At 39.3% G+C, this 22259-nt stretch overlaps 1 protein-coding gene across 1 annotated transcript in view; it reads left to right on the forward strand.

Annotated features, from left to right (window-relative positions):
* The window catches only part of PTPN12 (protein tyrosine phosphatase non-receptor type 12), a 59352-nt gene that overhangs the window by 35591 nt on the left and 1502 nt on the right, over nucleotides 1–22259 (forward strand). The window contains exons 11-16 of the mRNA XM_004702617.2: nucleotides 7770–7855; nucleotides 8008–8984; nucleotides 11029–11106; nucleotides 11949–12013; nucleotides 12808–12835; nucleotides 20459–20542. Of these exons, the coding sequence (XP_004702674.1) occupies nucleotides 7770–7855; nucleotides 8008–8984; nucleotides 11029–11106; nucleotides 11949–12013; nucleotides 12808–12835; nucleotides 20459–20542 (1318 nt within the window). The remainder of the gene's footprint in view (nucleotides 1–7769; nucleotides 7856–8007; nucleotides 8985–11028; nucleotides 11107–11948; nucleotides 12014–12807; nucleotides 12836–20458; nucleotides 20543–22259) is intronic.

Here is a 22259-nt window from a genome sequence, read left to right on the forward strand (position 1 = left end):
CACTGGTACAGATAGGAACTGGAAACACAGGGAATCCAGGGTGGATGATCCCTTCAGGACCAGTGGTGTGAGTGGCGATACTTGGAGGGTAGAGGAAGGGTGGGTTGGAAAGGGGGAACCGATTACAAGGATCTACATGTGACCTCCTCCCTGAAGGATGGACAACAGAAAAGTGGGTGAAGGGAGACGTTGGACAGGGCAAGATATGACAAAATAATAATTTATAAATTATCAAGAGCTCATGAGGGAAGGGGGAGGGGGAAAATGAGCTGATGCCAGGGGCTTAGGTGGAGAGCAAATGTTTTGAGAATGATAAGGCAATGAATGTACAAATGTGCTTTACACAATTGATGTATGTATGGATTGTGATAAGAGTTGTATAAGCCCCTAATAAAACGATTAAAAATAATAAAATTATTTGTAAATTTTTTTAAAAAGTACTCCAATGCAAGTTAAATAATTTTCTAAAATATATACATTGAATTTCAAAAGTACCAGAAATCATGTAATGTATTATTCCTTAAGTTTTACATATATATTTTTTAATAGTGACTTTTTTCTCTCACGCCTTCTGTTCCAGCCTTGCCTAAGTTGTTTCTACATGAATTTTATTTGTTCTTGGTTATGGTAGCATAAAATGTAAGGTTAGTTGTGTACATGTTTTTTAATTAAGCAAAATGATAGTACCAAAATCAAGGGTTTTTTTGACGTGTAATTCAATGCCATTTTCATTTCCTGGCTAAAAGATCTTACTGGATTATCAAATTTTGACCTGACAAAAGTACTATTTTTCTTCACGGACTTTTTTTCTACTGCTTCCTTGTAACCCTTCACTTATGAGGGTATTTCTTTCTGTATCATCACTTGACCTCGAAGGTGCTCATAGAAATTCTTACGTGTCTGGTCATGTTGACCCTAAGATAGCAATCATGATAAGCTAACATCGTCACAATAACTGAAGCACAATAAGAACGTGAGTTACAATATGCAGAGTCCCGCTTTCCTTTTCCCCTTTGGATGATCAGGTCAATTTTCCTTTGCCTGAATTTCTTGTTTTGCCAAATAAGCGATTTGTTACTAAATGCTGATTTCCTTGTGCTAAGATAATATAGGTCAGTGAGCTTGTAGGGACTATGTGTATCTCTACATTTTTTAAAAGACAATTTCAGGTCCTTCCTTCCTTTTTTTTTTTTTTTTATTGTTAGTGACTACAGCACCTCCAATTTTAGTACCTGTGCTGCCGAAGCGAGCACATGGTGACTGCGCTCTCAGCACCTGATAGGCACTTCACTTCCAGTCTTTGATCACATTGTACATTGCCGCCTTGGTTCCTGTCCCACACTGACTTTCACATACGATTTTAAGTGATTAAGCAATAATAATAAATGCCCACTGATTTCTCTGAGAATATAATAAGGCTTTATAATAGCGCTACAGCGACAATACCCTAGAATTATTTTTGTAGAAATATCACTTTGAAATTTTGTTCAGCAACTGTTTTACTCTTCATTTTTGATATTTTATTCTGCAACTAATATAGCTTTAAGTAGTTGATAATTAGATTCTCTTTGTGGCACTCAGTGCAAGCACTCACAGGTGGAAAATATTAGTATACAAAATAACTAACAAAACCTGCTTTGAAAAGAGAGATTACACTGAAATCCAATCTCAAATAGATCATTTAATTTGTAAGATTTTTTTATATCCTGTGAAGTAGATCTGAGCATTGAAAGTGGGGACACAAACACTGTCGTTAATGTAAGCAGATTAGAAGATATAAAAATATACCAAGCCTAGTAGATAAATACTATGAAATTCAAGAATAAAAAATCACTCTTCAGTAAGTCTAGTGGCAGGTAACTTCTGTTTAGGCACTGGCTCTCTAACGAATTGTGGTTCTGCACTGTCAGAGCTCCCTCAGATGTTGTTCCTCCTCTTGCTTATTTTCTCAAAGGTTCTGATGTTCTCTTATTCACCCCAAATGAGGAATTCTCTGTGCCACGTTTTTCCTTTTGTCATGAGTACTGTTTATTTTGCATTTAGCATGCCCACATAAATAATTCACGCACATACATAGCACACATAGAATTCCAATGTTCAAAGTTACTGTGTGGCTTACAGAAAATGTATAACTTGTTCCTTACTTGTATAAAAATAATGGTAATCATTTACCTACAAGTACCTTTACTGATTTTCTTTTTTCTCCTTCCTCTTTCTCCTTTTTACTCCTACATTCTTTTTTGGCTAATGCCATTCCACTTGCCTACCATCCACGTAGGGTCTTGGCTAATATTTTTAACTGTAACTTCTTTCTCTGATTGCTTAGCTTCATGGTACTGATTATACTTTTTAATAGCTTGATTCCACCACACATCTGTCCCTTTGCTGTACAGATACAATGCTGGAAGCACTCACTGTGTATGCCATGACATTTGGAAGACAGACCTATCTAACACACTGAAAGAGACCTATGTATCTGCCTATTGCAAAGAAAAGTGATCCAATGGATTATAGAAATTACTGAGTAATATCATTAGTATTACATGGAAGTAAAATTTTACTGAAGTGTTGCTATAGATAATTCATAAACTGCTATAGCCATACAATGGCTAGAAATTCAAGCTGGATTCAGAAGTGGACATGGATTAAAGCAGATGGTACCAGAAAGATGTTTGCTTGTGTTTTAGTTGAGTATGTAAAGCCATTTGACTGTGTGAATTATAACAAAGTATGGATAGCATTGTGAACAGTGGGAATTCCAGAACACTTAATGGAGCTGAAATGGAACCTGTGTTTAGTTCCAGAAAGAGATTTAATCGAATAAAGGGATACTTTATGATTTACAATTGGAAAAGTTGTGAAGCAAGGTTTATTATTTGACCATACTTAAGTTTGTATGCAGAGCAAATAATATGTCAATCTGGACGAGATGAAAGTAGAATTTAGCTTCGGGTTTGGAGGAAAACGCCCAATATGCAGATGACAAAAGGTTGCTTTTCAAAAGTGAAAGCAACTCGAACCATATACTGATGATGAAAGACTCCGTTGTGAATCATAACCTAACGTGAAACAGAAGCACAGCTGAAATTATAAGCAGCATGTTATAAACAGAAGAATACTGTAGTTGTCAAGAATTTTATTTTAGTTGGATCTGTAATCAATATCCATGGAAGGAGCAGTCAGGAACTCAAATTATGTTTTTTATTGGACCAATGTGCTTCAAAAGACCTCTAAAGTGTTAAAAAGCAAAGATGTTCCTTAGAGGACTAAGGTGCACCTGACAAGCCATGATCTTTTCATTTGTATGCAAAAGAAAACAATGTAAAATCAATAAATAAAATTGATGCTTTTTAATTGTGTTGGCAAAGAATATTGACTCTGCTGAGGACTGTAAAAAGAACAACAGAATCCGTCTTGAAGGGAGTACAGTCAGTGTTCCTTAGGAGCAAGAATGGTGAGATTTCACTTTGCTTGCTGTGGACACATCGTCAGTAGCCCATCACTACATTAACTGCTAGGAAAAGGACATCCTATTGGGGGGAAAACCCGCAAAGCTCTCCACTGGACAGACTGACACGGGGCTACAATAGTGGACTCAAACGGAGCAGTGATGGTGGAGAAGCACTAAGATCGTCAGTGTTCTGCTCCACATGAGGCCACCAGGAGTGGAGCCAACTCCACAACAGCGAACAACAGCGTGGCTTGATCATTTTACTTTTTAAAATGTTTAGTGCTGTTACAAGACCGTACACTTCTTGACGTTTAGTACCATATCCTTTACATTTTTTTCTATTTCCTCCTGTGCTTAACTTAGGCGCGTGCATTTCACCTGTCTGTGCATGGTGTCTTAGTTGCAGTTCCAAAATCTGTTTTTCAATTGTTTCTTTCAGCAGCTTTCTCGACTTTTTTTTTCTCAACCCATTGAAGGAATTCAAATACCATTCTCCTGAATTCCTTCTCCATTAAAAATGCCTTTAGCACCACTGCCTTATACTCCTGAGTACGTTCTCCAGGCTCTGTATTTTTGTCTCTAGTTTGAACCACTCTTTCTTCATGTGAACTTAAGTTGTTGTCTCTGAAAAATTGTGGTGGTGGTATATATTTGTATTTAATTGATGATTGTTTATTGGTGAAACCAAAACTACCCATAGCCACTCTCTGCCTGTCTCTTGATGGGTGGTAATTGTGTGTGCGTGCACATGGGTGCGTACAGTCTCTGTCTGTAGCGCTGTTGAGGGCAGTTTGGGCTGGAATTTTCAGCTAACTATAAATTGTGGGCAGTAGTCCTAACCCACTGAGTGTTGCTGTAGATGGAACAGGTGTGGCTGCTGTGTCAAATAGGGTAGGACAAGAGAAAATATAATAAATGGAAAAGAAAGCAAAAATAAGAGTAAGGAAAAAGGAAAGGGGGATTTCAATAAATAAAGCAAGCAAGCCCTCACTGCCACAGAGTTGATTTGGACTCATGGGGACCCTACACGACAGGGTAGAACTGCCCCCGGGGTTTCTGAGACTAACCCCACCCCCCAATCATTTTATTGGGAGCTCTTTCAGCTCTTATCACAATCCATACATACATATATCCATTGTGTCAAGGACATTTGTACATATGTTGCCATCACCATTTTTAGAACAGTTTCTTTATGCTTGAGCCCCTGATATCAGCTCATCTTTTTTCCCTCCCTCCCCCAGCCTTACTCCTTCATGAAAACTTGATATTTTATTTTAAAAATTTCATGTCTTACACCGACTATTATCTCCCTTCACACACTTTTCTGTTTTCAGTCCTCCTTGGAAGGGAGGACTGTAAATTTTTACAGGAGTAGAAAACCCTGTCTTTTTTCTGAGGGACTGCTGGTGGTTTCGAACTGCTGAGCTTACCAGCCCAAGGCATAACCACTGTGCCACTTAGCTCCTAACTAACGCTAGGAAGGGGGAAATAAAAGAGATGATTAAAGAAAAAATTATGAAAAGGAAAAAGAGAGGGGAGAATACCCCGCCAGCTAAGGAAGGCACTCACGGTGTGGTACAGGCATGGGAGCTTGGTTTGAAATGGAATACCTGCAGACTTAGTTCATACCTGGGGCAGGGACCTGATCCAGAGGGTTTCTGCAGGCTCAGATGGTGGTTGAGGTCACGATCATATTCCTGGAAAGGAAAAGTATCTTGGGTTCACAGAGCAGCTGGGGAAGGCATGTGGCTATGGCTCCTGCCCACCCAAAGTGACTGGCGACAGGCTGGCTTATCTAGCTAGCCTTGGACTTTCTGCTTGTTCTGAAGAGTCAGAGCTCATGCTCTTTCAGATGGGAGTTATGTGTGTGACTAGCCACTCCTTTGATCACCAGGAGAGTGAGGAGAACAAGGGAAGAGCCCTCCTTTCTTGTCGCAGCCACTGGTGTGGGTGCTTGTGCTGTTCCTGATCAAGTCGGGCTGCATCAGAGCAGTCAACAGTTCACCTGTTTACTCTCTGGCCTTGTTCCTTTAGCTGCTTCTAGTCAGTATTCAATTCATTTCTCTATCCTTTCTTCTGAAGCCCCGAATTCCAGAGTAGCATCTGTATCCCTTTCGTTTGGCCTTTAATGCCTTCGTTGTAGAGGGTTTGGATAGTGTGTCTGCCTTGGCCACCATCTTGCCAAAAGCCTCAATTCTAAAGTCTAAAATACTACAAAAATCTAAGGTTATATTTTATGAAGCAATTTCAGAGGATTCACGCGTAATGTTTTACTTAATCTAGTTAATGGGACTATTTTAAGATTTGGGTACAGAGATATGAATGAATATTTTTATGGGGATGTAGTATCTAATTAATGAAAATAACCAGCACATGAACTATTAGTATGTCAGAGGATGATACAAAACCAAATCAAAGGCCCATCTCATGGATTCAGACTCTCAGCAAACCCGATAAAACAGAAGTGTCCCTTTGGGTTTCCAGTACTATAGCACGAAGGCTCATCTTTCTCTCCCCCCATAGTACACAAAGCAACAACAATAAAACTAAAACTAAAGCCTAGTGGTCTCTGATGATCTAAAACTAACGTGGTCCAAAGTCCTGATTTACCAGTTTATGTTTGCTGTCTAGTTTTAATGCTTGTATGTCATACACACACACACACACACACACACACACACACACACACACACACCACTTTTAATCTCAGAAGAGCCCTGATTTGGATAATAAATTGTAGTCCTCCTACATATAGCGGCTATCCATGCAAGAGATGACACGGTTATGGTATGTGGCTTTAATTAAGGTGAATGTTTGCAGTATCATTTTGTAGCTCTGTTCTTCTAGTTGCTATCTTGCTGTGTGTCATTGAGCCTTTTCTGATGAATAGATATCCCAGACGATAGAGCAGAACTGCCGTAATAGCTTCCCAGCTGCAATCCTTACAAGAACAGATCACTAGTTCTTTTATCCTGCAGAGGAGCTATTGGGTTTACAGTTCCAACCATGTGTTTAACCATTGCACTCTCAGGGCTCCGGATTCTTCTAGATTGGACATTGTAAGGAATTATATATATGTCTTCTGCATCAAATGAATGTTAGGAAACAGGACTCACTAAAACGTGTCCAGGAAGCTGAGCTCTTTATTTCCCTTACTGCTGGTAAAAAGGAGGACACTGGCAAGTTACAGTTACAAAGACAAAAACATACTGCTACCATGGATTTGGTAGGAGGCGCCTTTGGATAAAAAAGGCAATTACAATTTGTAGTTTTCCTAAATTGCTCATAATATATGCAAAGATGGCTTTTTGCTAAAATTATTTTTGAGTTGACATTGTTGAAAATTATTCTTGCTCTCTGGTTCAGAATTTACATGCCCTTTGTGTATACATGGAGACATGGTGGCGCTGTTGGGTTAGCATCGCGAGGTTGGTAGTTCAAACCGACCAGCCACTCCAAGGGAGAAAGATGAGGCTGACTATCTGCTACTGTAAAGATTGATGGCCTCAGAAACCTTGTAGAGTGTCACTGTGAGTCGAACCGACATGGCAGTGGGTTTGGTTTTCCTCGGGTTTGTTAGGTTGTATAAAAATGAAGCTTTTCCGTAGACAAAGGTTAATTCAAACCTGTATTTTATGTAATAATTTCAGAGCTTCTCTACAGTTCAAAACACAATCTTAAAGATTCTTTTAGCTCTGTAACCGCTGGGCCAGTGGTGCTACTGGGCTCTGTGACCAGTGAGAATAAAAAATATTCATGGGTGGGATCTCCTTGCCCCATTCATTCAGTTATGTAGGAGTAGATAGGCTGCCCCACTATGGAATCAGGTGGATGACATGACAGAGGAAAGGTGGAACCAAAAATAATAAAAATGAGTCCTGCGGCCTTTTTGCAGCTGGGTAACAACCGGGAGTCACAATAAGGTAGTCTGTAAAAGGTCAGGCGTCTTAAGCGATATAACCCTTATTTTGTGGGGTTTTCCCCCTCTTTGCACATGTTGGGGAAAAGGTATCTCTTTTTATCTTTAATTTCTTAGGAAATCTGCTTCTACGGTAGTAGTTGAAGTATGTTACTGAATAGTTGTTTCTCAGTAGCTACAGATGTGCTGAGTTTTGTTTTTGTTTTTAATTTAAATCCCTTTTATTAGAGTCTGGTTCTCCAGGCGACTATATAAAACTGCAGTAAAAGATCCATTTTTGCTTCTCAGTAAAATTGCCGTTGTTTAAAAACACTAAAAGTCTAGGAATACTTTATTTAAAACAGGAAGGAAAACTCTACTAACTTTAATGAAGCACTTTCCCTCTTTTTTTTTTTTCAGAATGAAATGGGCACTGAAAATATGGTTAGTTCCATAGATCCTGAAAAACAAGATTCTCCTCCTCCCAAGCCACCAAGGACCCGCAGGTATTGTGGGTCACGTTTGATTTGAAAGGATACTTTTATTCTGTGTTTATTAAAGTTGCAAAATTCGAATATGGCAAAATTTGACTATTAGCTGCAATAGTTGCCCTCTATAAACTCATTTTTAACACGATGAACACCTATATCCTTTTCAGTTGCCTTGTTGAAGGAGATGCTAAGGAAGAAATACTTCAGCCACCGGAACCTCACCCAGTGCCACCCATCTTGACACCTTCACCCCCTTCAGCGTTTCCAACAGTCACTACAGTGTGGCAGGACAATGACAGATATCACCCCAAGCCAGTGTTGCACATGGTTTCATCAGAACATCACGCCACAGATCTCAACAGAAACTATAATAAATCAACAGAACTCCCAGGGAAAAATGAATCCACTGTTGAACAGCTAGAGAAAAAATTGGAGCGAAATTTAAGTTTTGAAATTAAGAAGGTCCCACTCCAAGAGGGACCAAAGAGTTTTGAAGGGAACGCACTCTTGAATAGGGGACATGCGATTAAAATTAAGCCTGCTACATCTTGTATAACTGATAAGATTGCTAAGCCTCAAGAGCTGAGTTCAGGGGATGTAAGGGTTGGTGAGATTTCTCAGAATTCTTGTGTGGACTACAGTGTCACGCAGTTAAACAAGCATCCCGCTACTCCGTCAGAAGAAACACAGGTGAATGCAGACACACCTCCAAGGCCAGACTGTTTGCCTCTTGATGAGAAAGGATTTACAGTGTGGTCATTTCATGGACCTGAAAATGCCCTGCGTGTGCACGATTTTTCTGAAGGCAAATCCTCTGATAGCCACTGTCAGGTTATGAAAACTGTGAGTTTAACACCAAGCCCCACAACACAAATTGAATCTCATGATCTTGTGGATCATCCAAACAGTTCACCTGTATTCAGCGCACCCCTCAGTTTTACTAATCCCCTTCACTCGGATGACTCAGACTCAGACGAAAGGAACTTGGATGGTGCTTTGACCAAGAATAAAATGAATATTTCTACAGCAAGTGCCACCGTTTCTGCTGCCTCTGGTACTGAAAGCATTTCTACTAGGAAAGTTTTGCCAATGTCCATTGCTAGACATGATACAGCAGGAACGATATGTCCAGGTGCTAAAAAAGGTAAAATAATATGTAGTGCCTAAATATTTTTGCTATGTGCTTGCTGGTCAGTGCTATAAACACTTTACCTCTATCAGTTTGCTGTATTTTGTTCCACACTACTTTAGAACAACCTACAGTAGAATTTAGGAGTTTTTTAAGATAAATTTTTTCATACACCTATTATTACTGTAACTTGATAACATTGCATTATGGATACTATGTTTCAAAAATATTTTCATTGTTGTAAGGGAAAGATTTCTCTCCTTTTTCCTTTATATTGTAGCTTTAAGTATAGGCGCAGCTTGGATATGCTGCGGGTTCAGTTCCAGACCACAACAATGAAGCAAATATTCCAGTACAGGGAGTCACAAGAATTTTTTGTTTGTTAATACCCCTAGAAGTTATGTTTACACCATACTGTAGTCTATGAAGTGTTTGGTAAAATTTGCCTATTCAAAATGTGCAATCACTAATAGGACAGCTTCTAAAACAAAAGTGTATAACATACATCTGAGCATCTAGAGATCCAAGGAGAAGCAAGGGCCAACCCATTGCTGCCATCATGTCATTTGGAATCATGTTGACCCTGTAGGACTAAGTAGAACTGTTTCCTCATAGTGTTTTCCAGGTCATGAATGGCTTCGTCTTTCTACTGCTGAATGGCTAGTGGGCTCAAACTGCCAAACTTCCTGTGCTTTCCCACGGAACCACGTGGTTCTCGTCAAACCAAGGCCATAATTAGACAACACCTGTGTAGACTCTAGTCCAGTGGTTCTCAACCTTCCTAGTGCCATGACCCTTTCATACAATTCCTCATGTTGTGGTGACCCCCAATCATAAAATTATTTTCATTGTTACTTCGTAACTGTCATTTTGCTACTGTGATGAATTGGGCGACCCCTGTGGAAACCGGTCGTTCGGCCCCCAGGCTGAGAACCCCTGCTCTAGTCCATCAGCATGAGACTCAGAGGCCCTGGGGTAGACAGATGAAGCGGAAGACAAGGTCCAGCAGGAGCACCAACAATGATGGGAACACAAGGCAGGGCGTTCAGAGGTTTGATAAGCTGTTGAATATAAAAATGATAATCTGCTCTGTAAACCTTCACCTAATTTACAGTAAAAGTTTAAAATGAAAAAGAGGGAGACTCTCGGGAGTGAAGTGGTACAGAGTTTCTGAAAGATTTGATAAATCCTCAAAGTAAACAAACCAGACTGCCCTTGCCAATTTGTTCTCTCAGTTATGAAATCTTATCACAAGGCCAAGATCGTGGGTTCCTTGTTTTTATTAGCCATCTCTTTCCTGTGGAATGTTAAAAACCAGGGAGCAGGAGTCTGCTGATTGCTCAGACTGTTACTGCTCCTGAGACAAGGAGGTGGTTCTTCAGTACCTCACTTTCTTTATGCAAGAGAGGGCTCCAGTATTGATGGGAGATAGAAAAAGATCAGGATAAAACTCGGCACTAGTCACAAGATTTAAGCAGTAAACAAAAATGTTAAATTTTTAATTATGTTTTTATGGCCATTTTATAAATGGCTGGTATCTCAGATCTGTTTCACAGCGATTACTGCCTTAAACAAGGTTGAAGTTAAAGATGAGTGGGATTTAAAATGTCAGGTAAATAAGACGTATGATACGTAACGATAGCAAAAATCACGAAAGGAGTTAAGCAGTTCAGTCCATTTGGGAAACAACTGGCTGGAGTCAAATGACAAAGCTTTCCTTTATGGATTCAAAGCCTCACCAGCAAGGCTAGTCAGTCACTTGGCCTACTGCCGTCTCCTCGGAAGCCTGGCCTGAGGACAGCGTGATTCATGTCTGGAGAGTGTCAAGGAATGTCACGGGAGAGTCGTTTGCACTGCAGCAGCGATGAAGCTCAGCCTTCTTTGCTTAGTAAACTCCACGCTACTTCTGGAGAACAAGTTGAGGGGCAAGGGGTTCTTGTTCATATTTAACTTTTTGATAACTAGGTGTGTGTTTTTTAATCCTTGTGACAGGATTTGTAGAATGTTAAGACAGCTGTCATTTTGAATAATTTGTCTGACTTGTATGCATTTTGTGTAGATGTTGATGTTAGTGAAGATTCACCTCCTCCCCTACCTGAAAGAACTCCTGAATCTTTTGTCTTAGCAGGTGAACACAGTGAGTGTCTTAGCTACTTTTACATTTACTTCTTCCTACTTTAATAATAGACTCTCAAAAGCATAGCTGCTTTTAAGCTAGTAGCTATTTAGCTGCATGATTAAGTCTAGTAACAGGTTTACATTGGTATTGAAAAATGTTTTTAATTCCTTCTACAACAAAATACTTTTCCGTAGTGGTTTTTGAGGGGATTGCTAAAGGGGTTACTGTAGTTATGCTAGCTATGAGAAGCCAGCACAGGGCCTTACAAATGCATCTGCATGTTGATGGCTCTTTCAGATCATTATAAGTGGTATTTATGGAAATGTATTCATTGCTTTACTTGGTTCCAGTTTAGGTAAGATACAGGTTTTGTTAGGTTGTGGTTGGGCATCATCTTACTGGTGTTAAATGGGAAACATTGAAGGCCACAGAGCATCAGTTAGAACTGGGAGAATGGTCGTTGCAAATAAATTTCTCTTCCCTGCTCTGCTCCTCAAGAAGAATATAGAAATAGCTTTCAGGTATTTTCAGTGTCTAGTGCTCATTGTGGGTGATTACTCTTAGCACTATAGTTTGTTAATAGTTTATTTTTATCTATTTTAAGATTGCTAAAGGACTGAAGCTGTGTACAGTTTTAGTTGCATATCTGCAAATTGCTGTGAGCTAATAATAACTTGTGATGATTTGATTTAGTTACATTTCAACAAAGGAAACTTACAGGGATTTTCTTGAAATAATAGAAACCGAAATAATTTATTATAGAAGGGTTGGTTTTTAGAAAGGTGCAGGGTCTGTTAATGCAAAGAATTCTCAAGACTTTAAAGATGTTAATTATAATTACAAAATTTCTTTTTTCTCAGATACATCTGTAAGATCTGAATTAATTAACCTTCAAAATCAGGAATTGTCTGAGACTAAATCTGAAGTGAGTCCTTTGGGGGTTGGAACATCTATAGTTTACTCTTTTATTGTGTATGTGCAGTTTTTTTCTTCCCTCTTGGTATCTTGTAGTTGTTTATTATAACTTTCATTTTAAGTCCATTAAATTTAGTTTTCTAGACATACAAATAATTCAGATGGAAAACCTATATAAAATGTAAGATCTGAAATTTTTAATAAGGATAACCTGAAAAGCTACTTTTGAAATTTGCAAATTATGCTGTTTTCAAAATCATTTTAGACATAAGAATGAGACAGGAGTTACTGTTTCCAAGGCCACAGTACTTTCTTAGGTTTTGTCCCCTTGCTATAATACCAGGTACAGAGTTCTTCCCTTTGGTTATTCTGGTCACCCGCAATTTTTTTCCTTGGTGAGGAAACATTTTGTAGCCAAATATTTTATCCACAGGAAATACCATTTTCTGCAGCATTAATTTTAAAAATATCTTCCCAACATTTCAACATCTGAAATTAGGATGCACCTTATAGTTGATAAAAACACATTTGATATAGTTTAATTGACATTAAATAATGGTAACTTACTGTTTATGATTTGTCGTCAGTAATCTCCTATTTTATGATATACATTGGATATAAAGCAGCATAACAGTTTTTTAAATTAATTAATGAAGGCTAATGAAAAGTATCATTTTTTCTTCCCTTTTGATATACCTTCCTTGATTTCTTGGGCTGTATACCCTTAAGCCAGTACATGAAAGGAGTGTTATTTGTCCATAAAAGTAGTGTACATTATAACAGCTGTGAATGTCTTCCTTATAGGGCTCGATGACCTCTGGAAATGAAAAATGTGAGTGATTAGAGATTTTCTTTTGGGTATAGAACAGAAATAAGTTTCCATAGAATTATTTAGTTTATTGTATATGCTACCCAATTATTTGTGTGTTTGTGAACACATATACACATACATGTTTACACATACACCCCACGAGCGAAAACTGAATGATTGACAATCTCAGAAACCCACAGTGGGCAGTTCTACTCTGTTAGACTCGCCGTGAGTCAGACCCCACTCAGTGTCAGTGGGTTTGTTTGGTTATCTCTATGTGTGGAAAGATGTAGGGCAACTCTTGTAGAAGCTGAAGTATGTAGTTTAGTTCCTCAAGTTAATTAGTGCTACCAGGTATCATTATTAACCTAGAAAATATTCACTTCCCCCTCCCCCCAAATAGTATAATATTTAGTTACTTATTTAGCTAATAGGGGGAAAAGTGTTTCAATTTTTTTTCTTACATTTTTTTCTGCTCATAAAAACACAAACTAGATCCTAACAATGGACTTTGAATAAATGCCCCGTAATAACTTAGATAATTGATGTAGGCTGGCTGTTAATAATTCATTTGAAAATTTCTTTTAGGAGTTTTACGTTTATTTCTGAAGACTGATAAGCTGATATACTTCTAATTAGTGTTACAATGCCAACTCAGGAGATTTTTCTTCCACATTACTTTTCCAGCCATGTTTTTCAATAAATCAGTGGCCTGTAAGCAGCTCATCAAGTGGCCTGTACAATTCCTTGGATTCATGGATCCATCTGTTGTCTCCGCACTTGTCCTCCCTTCTGCTTCACCTGGTCTCTTCCTCGAGCACACCCTGAATCCTCCACAGTTGTGTTGTCCCCTTGGGAGCTGCTGGAGAATGCCACTCAGTTTGGCAGATTGAATTCCAGGTCTTTACCCAAAGTGAGGGCCTAGCCTTGTCTGGATGCAGAAAGGGTACTAACTAGATTACTGTATACTCGTGTATTAGCTGAGTTTTTCCAGCACATTTTTTAAAAAAATTTCTATACCACCATTTATTCAGTGACTTTGGTTACAATTTCATAATGTGTCCCCTTTCTCATTATTTCCTTTCTGGTTGCTCTATTTCCAATAATCTACTTTCCCTGCCCCTTTCTCATATATTTGATTTTGAATATCTGGTGACCATTCGGTCTCATATGATTTTTTAAAATCATTTTATTGGGGGCTTATATTACTCTTATCACAATCCATAAATACATCAATTGTATAAAGCACATTTGTACATTTGTTACCCTCATCATTCTCATTTGGGTTACAGTAATTCCTCTCGGTTACATTACCCTTGATCACGGCCTACCAGGCCTCCTACACCTTCCTCGCCACCTATTTGGATCACTTCTTGTTCACTTGTCCCTGGCTTTGTTAGGACCACTTCCTTTCCCCCCACCTCCCCTTCTCCCATGTCCCCCCGGAACTGTTGGTCTCATTGTTTTCTCCTCCAGATTGTTCATCCACCCTATCTTATTTAGACAGACCTGCAGAAATAATAACATGCACAAAAACAAGACAGAGCAAAACCAATCAACAAAAGAAAACAAAACAACAACAAAAAGCCAATGATAAAACAAAACCCCACAATAAAACAACAACCAAAAAAGAAAAGCTTGTAATTAGTTCAAGGACTGTTTGTTGGCCTTTAGGAGTGTGTTCTGGTCGAGTCTGATGGGGCACCAAGCCCTGGCCCCAAAGGCTATTTTTGGTATTTTCTGGGGACTTTGTTGCTCTGTTCCCCTTCCTGTTCTGTTGTACTCTCTTAGTGTTTTCCCTCGGTGTGGTGGGATCAGATCAGGCACAATTTCCACATTGTGTCTCCAGTGTTGTCCCCTGTAGGGCAATGGGTCAGTGAGGATGTTGTGTCTCATAGTGGGGCCGGCCATATGGTCTTCTCTGTGGATTGGCTGCTCTGAGTGGGAATATCATCACCAAGGCTTGGTGGGCCAGAATGTGCTCCACGCTTTCTTCCTCCTCCTTCATTTGCTCTGATTAGACATGTCCCTCTCCCTGAGCTGCAGCTTCAGTGCTGTCCTCTGAACTAAATTCTTCTGGGGGAAGGGACAGCTGTCCACGTAGTTGGGATTGGGGCCGGCCCCTGAGACCTCTCTACTGGTGGTTCCCTACTCCATGCTGGCATGTTATATTCATACCTTGGAGCACCGGGTTGAAGTCTGGTCCCTCTTTCCCTGTGGAGATATAAACAATACCCTCCCCTTGGGTGGGTTAGTGCCCTGTGCCCCCGCTACCCATTTCTTTTTTTATTTTTTACCTACACACACACACACCCCACCCCCTTCTTTTCAGTTGGCTACCACATGTATCCATGTATCCCTGGATTTGGTCTGGCCCCTACCATACTACCTGGTCCTCACTCCAGGAATGTTTTTTGTATACAGTAGCTTTTTCCCTGTGCCCCTTTTGCATTTTTTTTAATCCTTTTATTAGGGGCTCATACAACTCTTATCACAATCCATACATACATCGCTTGTGTAAAGCACATTTGTACATTCATTGCCCTCATCATTCTCAAAACATTTGCTCTCCACTTAAGCCCTTGGCATCAGATCCTCATTTTTCCCCTCCCTCCCCGCTCCCCCCTCCCTCATGAACCCTTGATAATTTATAAATTGTTAATTTGGCTTTTTTTTTAAAGCTTACTTTAACGGACTCATGTTGTACTTGTCCTTTTGTGCTTGACTTACTTCGCTTAGCATGATTTCCTCCAGTTCTTCTCATGCAGCAATGTGCTTCATACGATCATCACTGCTTTTTAGTGATGCATAGCACTCCATTGTATATATATACCAGCTTTTTAATTCACTAGTCACTTGATGGAATTTTGGGTTGTTTCCAACTCCTTGCAATTGTGAACTGTGCCGCAATGAACATTGGAGCACAGATGTCTGGCCGTGGTTTGTTTCTTGCCTCTTTTGGGTATACAGTATGCCCAGTAGGGGGATTGCTATCTCATATGGTAGCTCAATTTCCATCTGTTTTAGATATCGCCAGATCAATTTCCATAGTGGCTGTACATACTACAGTGGATGAGAGTTCCTGTCTCCCCACAGCCCCACCAACACTTGTTGCTTTCTGATTTTTTGAATTGGGTTATCTTTGAGGGAACATTTTCTCATGTTTGTTGGCCATTTGGATTTCTACCCTGAGAAGCTTCTGTTCAGGTCCTTTGCCCACCTCCTCAGTGGGCAATTAGTTTGTTTCTTATTGGAAGCTAGCAGTGTATTATACATTTTAATAATAAGGCCTTTGTCTGATGTGTCATTGCTAAAGATGTTTTCCCAGTCCGTGGACTCTCTTATTACTCTCTTGGTGAATTCTTTCAAAGTACACAGATGTTTTATCTTCAGTATATCCCACTTGTCAATTTGTGCCTCCTCTGTGTTTGTGTCCTTCCCTATTTTTGATAGCCTATGTATTCCCTGTGCCAAAGTTCTCAAGTTGGTCCCAATTCCCTCATTGATGGCCCTAATAGTTTGGGGGTTTACTTCAAGGTATGTCATTCACCTTGAGTGCATGGAGTGAGATAAGGGTCTTGTTTCATTTTTCTGCAGGCAGATATCCATTTTTTCCAGCACCACTTGTTAAAGAGGGCATCTGCTTCCCATTTGATAATTTTGGGGCCCTTATCAAAGATCAGTTATCTGTATGCTGATGATTTTATTTCTGGGTTTTCAGTTCTTTTCCATTGGTCTGGGTATCTGTCATTATACCAATACCATGCGGTTTTGACAACTGTGGCTGTATAGTATGTGCTAAAGTCAGGTAAAGCAAGCCCTCCCACTGTGTCCTTCTTCAGGAGTTCTCTGCTAATTCTGGGCTTCTTCCCTCTCCATATGAAGTTAGTAATCAGTTTTTCCATTTCTTTGAAGAAAGATGAAGGTAATTGTATCAGGGTTGCATTAAACTTACATAGTGCTTTGGGCAGAACTGACATCTTCACTATATTGAGCCTTCCAATCCACGAGCATGGTATATTCTTCCATTTGTTGAGGTCACTCTTGGTTTCTTGTTATAGTGTTCTGTAGTTTTCCCCATATAGATCTTTTGTACTTTTAGTCAGGTATATCCCTAGATATTTCAGTTTATATTTGGCTATTGTGAAGGATGCTACCTTTTTGATCTCCTCTTCTGTGGTCTTATCCGATGTGTATAGCGGTCTGATGGGCTTCTGTTTGTTGATTTGTATCCTGCCACTCTGCCAAACTCCTCTATTGCTTCCAGTACTCCCCTTGTGGAGCTTTTGGGATTTTCCATGTATAAAATCATATCATCTGCAAATAATGATAGTTTTACTTCTTCCTTCCCTAGATGAATACTTTGATATCTTTTTTTTGTCTTATGTTGTTAGCTAAAACCTCCAGCACGAAGTTAAATAAGAATGGGGACAAGGGGACAAGAGACCATCCTTGTCTGGTCTCCTTTTTCAGTGGGATTGTGTTCATCTTTTCTCCATTGACTACCACGTTGGTTGTTGGTTTGTCATATACAGCTTGTATTGTCCAGAGGAATTTTCCTTCCATTCCTATCTTCTCACGTGTCTTAAACAGGAATTGATGTTGTATGTTGTTGAATGCTTTTCCTGGATCTATTGATATTATCATGCAGTTCTTATAGTTTTTCATGTCATGATCATGGTATCTCCCCTGCCAGATAAGTATGGTAGTTTTTCATGTCAATGTAGCAAATTATACTAATGGTCTTTCATATGTTGAACCATCCCTGGTATGAATCCCACTTGGTTGTGGTGAATTATTGTTTTATATACTTTTGTATTCTGTTGGCCAGTATTTTGTTAAGGATTTTTACATCGATGTTCATTAGGGATATTGGTCTGTAGTTCTCAATTCTTGTGGGGTCCTTGCCCGGTTTTGGTATCAGAGTTATACTAGCTTCATACAAGGAGTTCGGGAGTTTGCCATCTTTTTCTATGCTCTGGAAGAGTTTGTGTAGGATTGGTGTTAGTTCTTTAAACGCTTGGTAGAATTCTCCAGTGAAGCCATCTGGTCCAGGGGATTTTTTTTGTTGATAATCCCTTGATAACCTTGTTTATTTCATCTATTGCTATGGGTCTGTTGACATTCTTGACATTGTTTGGGGATAGTCTAGGGAGGGATTGTTTTTCCAAGAATTTGTTCATGTCTTCCAAGTTGTTGAATTCACTGGAGTACAGTACTATGTAGTACTGTGTAATTATCCTTTTGATTTCATTAGGGTCTGTTGTAATGTCCCCTCTTTCATCCCTCATCTTTGCTATTGAAATTTATTCCCTCCTTTCGTTGGTTAGGTTTGCCAGTGGTTTGTCGATTCTGTTTATCCTTTCAAAGAACCAACTTTTAACAGCATTAATTTTTCCATAGTTATCTTATTTTCCCTCCCCTGAATATCAGCCCTGATTTTTATTATTTCTTTTCTTTTGCCATTAGTAGGATTGTCCTGCTGACTTCCAGCACATTTTTAATGCAGTTTTTTGTCGTAAATTTAGGTGCCTTGGCTGATATTTGGGTCAGCTTATACTCGAGTATATACTGTAATCTAGTTATTACCCTTTCTATTTCCCTTGGATTTACTAATTTTCTTCTAAAATCAGTAATCTTTGCCAGTATAAAACACCTGTTTTTGATGAGAAAATCAAGGCCTCTACTTCCTAGACGCTGGCCTGAATTACCTCACTGCCAATAGTTGAATCCTGGCCCTCTTCCTCTGTGTCCCCACTGTATACTCTATATTTCTATTTAAATTTTTTTCACAATTATATTAACTAGTTTATTATCACACTGTTAATTAGACCAGGGATGGGCAAACTGTAATCCACAGAGCAAACTCTGCCCTTGGTCCATTTTTTGTTTGCACCACGAGCAAAGAATTTTTTTGTGTGCATTTTGAAAACCAAAGATTATGTGACAGAGCCCATATTTGACTATAAGACTTAAAATATATATTGTGTATCTCTTCATAGCTTTTTTAAAAATAGCCACTGGATCCCTGATAACCCAGTAAGCACGTGCTCAGGTGCTAACTGGAAGGTCAGTGATTCAAACCCAGACCCTCTCACCTATTCTGTGGGAGAAAGATCTGGTAGTCAGCTTCCGTAGAAGTGATTACCGTCTGTCTCTGGGGCACTTTTACTTACTTCACCATCTAGGGACACTGTGTCAGGTCACTGACAAAACGGCCATTGGTTTTTTGGTTGTTTTTTTAGCACTTCCTAGAAAAGGATTGCTGCTTCCTGACTAGACTATTACAAGCACTTTGAGCACACAGACCAGCTTTGGCTTGATTTGTATACCTTAGCCATATAGGTTCCATACGAGGCATAAGGGACTTGATAAGAGGTTTTGAAAGAATGCAAGGATCACAGTAGTTAACTGCTTAGAATTCTTCCCTTACAAAAGACTAAACAACATTCTAAACTCTACATGTATTAGGACACCACTAAAGAATTCATTCCTTTTTCAAATATAAAAAGTTATCACGAGGGCTAAGTAAGAATGGATGAAAACCAAACCAGATTTGTTGCCAGCGACTCAATTCTGACTTCATACCAACCCTACTGGGTAGAGTAAAACTGCTCTATAAGGGCCTCAAGACTGTAAGCGTTCTGGGATCAGACTGCCACATTTTTCTCCTATGGAGCCACCGGTGGGTTCAAACCACTGACCTTTCAATTAGCAACCAGTTGCTTACCTGCTGAGCCACCAGAACATCTTAGGAATAGATAGAAGTGTGTCAAAGAATCAACTGCATTTAGGTAGCAGTAATTAATTAGGAACTTACTTGTCATTGATTGAAATTTGACATCTCATTTGCAATTATCCTAGAGCATATGTATAGCTATATATACAACTACTTCAATTAAATATAATATGCCTTGATCTAAGTTTATTACACAGATTTCCCCAACTGTGAGCCCCTTCATATGGCAAGTAGGGTAGAGCAAAGAAACAATTGTCATTTCGTTGTATGGGAAAGAAAATTTGAGCCTTCCCAGACCCCTAAAATAACCTATCAAATTAAATCAAATAACACATAAAACCTACACTAACTTGGATGGGTGGGGAAGGGGGAAGGCATGTGCTTAAAATTTTTCACAGGAAAATCCATTATCTTGAATTTCCATTTCTTTGTAAATGTTGTGAAGCCCCCGAGGCAGGAGGCTGAGTGTGGTCCCAGGAAGGGGCATGGTGACACCAGTCTTGCTGCTTGGGAGTGCTGCCTCTTCCAACAGTTGGCTGCAAAACTCAGAATGCTAGTTTTCACTCCCACCCCCAGGAAAGAGGGCGAAATCTTCTCCGGATTTCTTTCATTTAGCAAAAACATGTACTAATGGAGGGCTGTCATAGAAATGAAGTGGTTTAAAGTGAACTGGGTGTGCTTGTACAAAGGTGAAGGCAACAAGATTGTTCACATTGCAAAACCACTGCAGGCGTTTAGGTGCCCTTCAGAGCACCTCACGTGACTCCTGAGCTTGATGTCTGAGAGCAGTCAGTGTGTTTTTAACTCATTTCCCACATTAAGTCATTTAAAGTGGCCTGTGTGTGGTGCTGGGCAAGATAAATGCTATAAATGATGATTCACAAGGTCTTTGTTTTACGTTTCAGGTCATCCAGCAGGAGGTGTCCACACAGAGACTTTGAGTGACAAAGATGAAGTATCAGAAAGTCCCACAGAAGCCACAGATATTGGTAATTTTAATATATAATTAAAAACTCTTAAGTAGCAAATGCTGACAAGAATGAGAAAAGGTCATAACACAATTTCCCTAGAGCAAAGTTGACCAGGCTTTGTTCTATTATTTAGGTACTAACATGAGAGTTACCAAAATTAAAACAGCGCTAAAATCAAAGTACCTTAGAATTCATCTTGAAATAAATTATTTCTTCTTTTTTTAAAAATAATTTCTTCTGTTTTACCTTGAGACGAAAACTTGTTAGTTGCTGTTGGAATAGGATATATAAAAAAATGCAATACCAGAGGATGTAAACTGGTACAGATAGGAACTGAAAATACAGGGAATCCAGGGCGGATGAGCCCTACAGGACCAGTGGTGTGAGTGGCGAAACACGGAGGTTAGAGGGAGAGTGGGTAGGAAAGAGGGAACCAATTACAATGAACTATATGTGACCTCCTCCCTGGGGAACTGACAACAGAAAAGTGGGTGAAGGGAGACGTCGGACAGGGCAAGATATGACAAAATACCCATTTATAAACTATCAAGAGGGGGGAGTGGGGAGGGAGGGGAAAAATGAGGACCTAATGCCGGCGGCTTAAGTGGAGAGGAAATGTTTTGAGAATGATGAGGGCAATGAACGAACAAATGCGCTTTACACAATTGATGTGTGTATGGATTGTGATGAGTTGTATGAGCCCCTAATAAAATGATTTTTTAAAAAAATGCAATACATGACCAAAATCTTTATTTTGTGTAAAATATCTTAGATCTTTTTCTAACATTGTGACAAAATTGATTTTTCACTTATTTTTCCCAGTAGTTTTATTGGAACATATTTTACATATCATACAATTCCATGGTTCAGTCGTTCAGTCATATCAAGAAGAATCCTACAATCATTACCACATCAATTTTAGAACACACACACACCTCGTTAAATCTCCTTTAACATGAAGTGTGTAAAAAAATAAAAATAATAAAATTAATTGTGCATTCACAATCCGTTCTAGTGCTCCCTCCCCCTTCCGTTCTTACTCCAGAAACCCTCTTTCTCTTCCCATCACCCACACCACCACTCCTGCAGCCTCTGTGAACCCTTTTATCAGTTACCGTCATGAGGCACCCACTCCTGTGCTTCACAACTGGAAGCCCAACAGAAACAAGAAAATCAAACTAAGGTGGTAAGGAAAAAACAGTAATAATGTAAAGACAAAAATACAAATGATGAGCAAGCAGGAAGGAAAAAGACCCTCACGAGCATTCAAAACGCCAGAGAAGAGATTTCTGTCGGGGAACAAGTAAGAGACACTTGCACCCTGAAGCAATTCAGGTCGGGTGTATAGGGACGTAAACTGGACAAGTAGCGAGTTTGATCCAGCATCATCAAGATTACAGTGGTCGCTGCCAGATCGGAAGGCTGTTCGAGACTCTTGCCTGTGGCTAGAGCAGATCTGCCAGTGGCTCAGTCTGACCAGATGGGTTTGGGGCTCCCACTGTCTTCCATAGTCTTCTACAAATTGGGTGTTCATAATTTTAGCTCTGAGACGTTTCTCTTTGCCATATTCGAATTGTGTAATTGTTGTCTTTAGATCACACAAACTTAGTATACTGTTTGTTTATTAAAGAAGCTATTATTTTCAATTTCCCAAACAAATTTACATTGGCCCTTGAGCTGAGAATAATTTGAGTTTTCTTTGGTTTAAATCCTAAATTCCCATATGAAAATTTAT

The sequence above is a fragment of the Echinops telfairi genome, unplaced genomic scaffold, assembly GCF_000313985.2.
Source record: "Echinops telfairi isolate 266 unplaced genomic scaffold, ASM31398v2 ScPeMD7_23;HRSCAF=83, whole genome shotgun sequence".
Classification (NCBI taxonomy): Eukaryota; Metazoa; Chordata; class Mammalia; order Afrosoricida; family Tenrecidae; genus Echinops; species Echinops telfairi.